We start from the raw sequence: 5357 nt of genomic DNA on the forward strand, positions 1-5357 counted from the left end.
CAGTGATAGCCATGCTAACTATGTAGGGGCAGTGCTAGCCATGCCAGTCCAGGGCCTGACCAGTTCTACTGTAAGGTCCCTTGGTCAAGGTCAGTGATCAGCGTACCTGACACAGAACAACCAGACCATGCACATTGCTATAGGTTAATATTCTATATTAATTACGCTATGTTTGCTTCCAAAAAAAAATTCCACCATCTCCCTTTTTTTTAACAACTAGACTACTGAATGTATACAAGCTTTTACCTTCTACCAGAAGGTTGAGAATCCCTAAAACTAAACTGAACCGCTTTAAAATACCCCTTTAAAACTATCTTGATCAAATATATATAGATCAAAATTAAAAATAGATTATAATAGATATATTGCAGAGAAATGGGAAATATGCAACAACTTGGTGTTCTTGTTGATTTAGTATTACATGTTATTTTTAACCCCCCCATTGCTCCCCAGGCGCCACACAGTGGCAGCCCACTGCTCCCTAAAGGGATAGGTTAAATACAGAGGTAAATTTCTCCAATATGAGATCAGTAAAGTTAAATCTTTATTTATTATCATATTTTTGTGCATATGTAGCAAACGTGTACATCCTTAGCTGGTATTTGTCTTTTACGTGTGTTTACTGTTTCTAATGGAAGCTACTACAATGCATTACGCAGTTTTGAGTCCATAACAAATTTCCCCTAGATCAGGGGTCTTCAACGTTTTCCAGGCTAAAGACCCCCAAACTGATGGCAAGCGGGGACCCCCTAATTATATATATATAGTATAAAATAGTGTTCTATCAAACTGGTCCTATAGTCACTCTATTACAGATGGAGTAATGTAACAAAAGTAATCCCTCCCTGGGATTATTAAAGTATTTCTGATTCCTGGTTGATGGGACAGGTGTTGTGAATGAAACCGTGCCCAGCTTGAAAGAGCTCCTGTGTGTCGCTGAATGTGACTGAAAGACATCTTCTGCCTCCATTTATGTTTACTACAGTCTGTTGAATTCATGTTAATGTGGATTTAAAGACATTTTAATTAGTGGAATATATTTCGGGGGGGAAATTTAAAAAAAAGGGGTTTAATCAACAAAAACTTTCGGAACCCCCGAGTGGTCGCGGACCCCCTTGTTGAAGACCTCCGCCCTAGGTGGACAACAAGATACATTCTATTCTATTCTTGCATCTAGAAGCAGCAACAGATAATCTATCATCCTGCTCACCTGTTTATGTTGTGCTGTTTTTTGTTTTGTTTTGTTTATAGTCCAGAGGTAACAATAAGCCCACCTCCAAAAGCGTTATATATTTAGTCTCATCTTTGCACAGATTTATTCCCTGAAGTCCTACATGACATCAAGAGGTTTTTTGGTAAATGTGGGACAGACCTTTTTTCTATCTTTGTAGCAGTTTTTTTTTTTGTTTTCCTCTGATTTTGATTTTTTTTTTTCAATCTGGACAGGGTTTATTATTACTAAGAGCTTTTAGCCTACTTCATGGTGTCAGACAGGTGACCCAGCTTCAGACCAGGTGAAGCAACTGATGTCACTTTACTTCTGTATTTATTCACAGCCCTGTTTGGACACATTCATTATATATCTGTTTGGGTTTTTTTCAGACCTTTAGATGATGATGATAATCTCCTACAGGTGACCCTCCTGTGACCTCATACAGCAAAATATATGTCAAAGTTTCTGAGCAGGTCACTGACCTCAGCTGAACCACACTGGTTAAACACCAGTGGAAAACAGAAGCAGGCTTTAACTGGGCCAGAGTTTAACCAATCAAACCTGGATCGTTTTGTCCGATTGAATCCAGTCAATGATTCAACGCAATCAGCTGGTTTTCCTTAGATAGAAAACTTTGAATCAATCTGACTGGATGATCTGATTAACTGTAAAGTGCCTTGAGATAATATGTGTTGTGAATTGGCACTAGAGAAATAAACTGAATTGAACTTAAACCTGGAGCGTTAGTGTTAACTGGGCTGCACTGAGCTACAGGAGAGAAGATGCAGACTGTGTGCCTTAGCGATGCTTGCTGACCAGCAGGAAGGAAGATCTGTGCTGATAACAAACGGGAAGAGTCGAATTATTTATCCATAACCTCACTGGGATACGCAGTTATTACACCGTCGGGTTTCTGAGCAGATGACAATTACATGGTGTAAAACTTTAAATTTTTTTAGATGCATAATAGATATAAAACGCATCTCACCTGTAGAGCGAGGTGGGTTTTTATTAAGTCTAGAGGAAGGAAATTAAATTTCAGTGTTTTTTGAGTAAGTATATAATTAGTATCTGGAGTATAATGTATTCAATTTATTAAATGCAGCAGTGATCAAATGTAAACAACGTGGGAGAAAAAAAAATCTTTGCATTGATATGGAAGTTCAGAGAATTAATATATATGGTGCAAATATGCAGTATTTTTGGTTTGTGATGCAGTCTGACACGATTTAGAGCCCCCCCCCCCTCACTAAGCATGCTTGTAGCGACAGTGGAGAGGAAAAACCTTCTTTTAACAGGAAGAGACCTCGAGCGGAACCAGGCTCAGTGTGAGCGGCCATCTGCTGAGGCCGACTGGGGACAGAAGCAGGCCGACCAGAGTTTTAAATACAGAAAGATTTATTAAAAGTAATATGTACAGTATACACATATAAATATAAAAATAGTTCTGTATGAACAGCTCATCTGGTCAATTGAGTCATAAACCTTTTAATATAAAACAAAACAAAGATAAAAACACAAACACACTTCAAAGAAAGATAACGCTTGAATAAACAGGACTTTATAGAAGTTAGCTGCCATTTATCATTTAGATGTTGATGGAGTTGAAAAAAAATAAAGTTTGTTTAAAAAGAAAATGTCTTGCTTTAAAAAAAAAAATTATTTGGAAGAGCCAGTTAGGTCCTCAGTTTTTCTATCAGTGTGTTTTTTAATGGAATATCAGAGCAAGTTAATAAAAAAAAGGCACATTTTTTAAACTAGGGTGACGTTTTAAAGAACCCCAGTAATCTGAAGAGGCGGAAAAAAACGTCTATATTAGAGAAACATTCCTGAATTACTCCCCTGTTAGGGACTCTGCTACTAAATGTGCGCCATAAATACAGGTTTTGGTACGGATGTTTATCTCTTTCTGTGGCATCTTTAATGGGAGGATCGATACGCGCATTACAGCTACTGCAGAAATGTTAAACTAGAATCAGTGGAAAATAAGATTAGCTTTTCACAGTGAAGCAAAAAAAAATTTATCAACACGTTTAATTAATTTAACTTCCTTTTCTGAAACTGTGCAGATTTATTTTGCCTGAGATAAGGTGGGAAAAGTGCTAAAGCTGCTGAACAGACTTTATACACTCGTTTATCGAAAAGATGAACAAATAAGGCAGATTCCTGCTGTATTTTCACTCCTTACAGGAATGTTATTCTTAAAGGTGTAGAATTCTATAAACTATAACAATATTAAAGTTATTCGTTTGAAGGTTTGTTTCAATAGGGCGGATTCAGGTTTAACCTTGAATTTGTCGATTCTAAAACCAGTTTAGAAGTCAGTTTGGGATCGTTGTCCAGTTAAACCAGTCAACTGTGTCCAGGTTTTTAATTTCTAGCTGTGAGGGGGAAAATGTGGAGGGAAATCTTCTTTATGTGGTTCACAAGTACCACTGGCAGCAAAGCAGACCCTCAGCACCACACTTCCAACACCTTGCCTTACAGTTATTTTAGTTTTAAAAGCATCAAATCAACTTCTCGTATGTCGCTGTGTCCAAACGGAGCAGAATGTTTCTCCAGGACATCGGGATTGTCTATGTGGGGAGTTTTAGTTGCATTTGAAGGTGTCAGCTTCGGATCTTGGATCTTTTTTGTGGACAAGGAGTCTGCTGTGAAAGCGTCCACCGCCTGATGATTTCTGGGTTAGCACCTCCCATTGCTCTGAAGGAAACATTTTGACTCAGATGAGGCAGTTTGGGGTTCCAACAGGACATTAAGCCCAAACACAAAGGTAAGGAAGGCTTTCCCAAAATCCCACGTGCTTTACCTAAAAAAATCTGGGTCAACCCTTCATCTAATCCTGCTTGGAGGAGCAGCTAAAACTCTGAACAGAAACATGTTTTTGTTTCTTAAAATTGTCCCAGAACATTTTTATTGTCATACTGGGATTCCTGTATTTTGCTGAACTTGTGTGAATTGGACAAAATCTGCAGTAAAAGCAAAGTTCTGCAACAAACATAAGAAAATATCCTAAAATGTATTTATCTATTAATGAAGCATGGTTGGCAAAACTGCTGAAGATGTTTTCAACGTTTTATAACATGTAAACATGATGAATTAAAGGCGCAGGTTATGAAGCTGCTGCCTCTTCCCTGCCTTCATCATTTCTGCTGGTAGGTGGGACTGTCGAACCCGCTGTCCTGCTGTCGCTCCCTCAGCTCACCGAACAGAACCCTGAAGTGAGCCTGCTGCCAGTTTTCACACTCTGAGCCGGGGATCGGCTCTCTGACCAGACTCCTCTTTGCTTGAGCATCCTTTTCGGTCATAGGCGTCTGTTTGGGAATCTCCTGATACACGGTTAGGTCTGAACCATCTGGTGTGAGGCCCCCAAATGCTCCCATTTCACTCACAGTCAAAGGCCTCAGTGGTTCAACTCTCCTCCGGTGGTGTGACGTTCTGGCTACGTTTGGACCAGAGTCTGAGTCACTGCTAGCCAGGCTCCAGTCCGCCTGCTTCTCATCTCTGACTGGAGCCTCCTGGACGAGGAAAGGTCGGCTGTGTCCGGCTGATTTTGCGCGGCTAACTGCTTTGTTTGAGTCGCCTCCTTGCAGAAGCCAGTCGGAGATTTTACCCGTCGAAGACGAAGCGACAAAATCCATGTGCTGTTGGGAAGATGTCTGCTGAGATTTGTAGGAAGGTGGGATGGTATTAAAGGTTTGGGGTTTTGACCCTGCGGCGTCTGAACCCTCCTGAGGGGCAGAAGTGTCCTGGTGGATTAAAAGTTTGCTTCCAGCTGCTGCGTTTGGCTTCAGCCCTGGATCCACGGAAGCGTTTACAGGTTGCTGCTCTGGCCTCAAATCAGGAAGTTTGTTTAGTGCCGCCAGGTTGGTACTGAAACCAGCGCCTCCAGCTGGCAGGCCTCCAGCGGCGTTAGAGGATCCACCCGTCTGACAGCCTGCTGACACAAAACACAGACGCTGATCCCAGCAGATGTTTTTTATGACGGAGTATCAGGGCCAGGCTTGAGATTTTTTAATTTTGAGAATAAAGTCGTAACATTACGAGAATAAGGTCGAAACATTACGAGAATAAAGTCGTAACATTATGAGAATAAAGTCGTAACATTACGAGAATAAGGTCGAAACATTACGAGAATAAAGTC

General features: G+C 40.4%; 1 protein-coding gene across 1 annotated transcript in view; it reads right to left on the reverse strand.

Annotated features, from left to right (window-relative positions):
• Positions 1 to 4218: 4218 nt before the first annotated feature.
• cep152 (centrosomal protein 152kDa) overlaps positions 4219 to 5357 on the reverse strand; it is a 32888-nt gene continuing 31749 nt past the window's right edge. Inside the window, exon 24 of the mRNA XM_015378981.1 lies at positions 4219 to 5150. Coding sequence (XP_015234467.1) covers positions 4357 to 5150 — 794 coding nt within the window. The 3' untranslated portion in view covers positions 4219 to 4356. The remainder of the gene's footprint in view (positions 5151 to 5357) is intronic.

This window comes from Cyprinodon variegatus, unplaced genomic scaffold (genome assembly GCF_000732505.1).
Source record: "Cyprinodon variegatus isolate N-32 unplaced genomic scaffold, C_variegatus-1.0 Scaffold183, whole genome shotgun sequence".
NCBI classification, from domain to species: domain Eukaryota; kingdom Metazoa; phylum Chordata; class Actinopteri; order Cyprinodontiformes; family Cyprinodontidae; genus Cyprinodon; species Cyprinodon variegatus.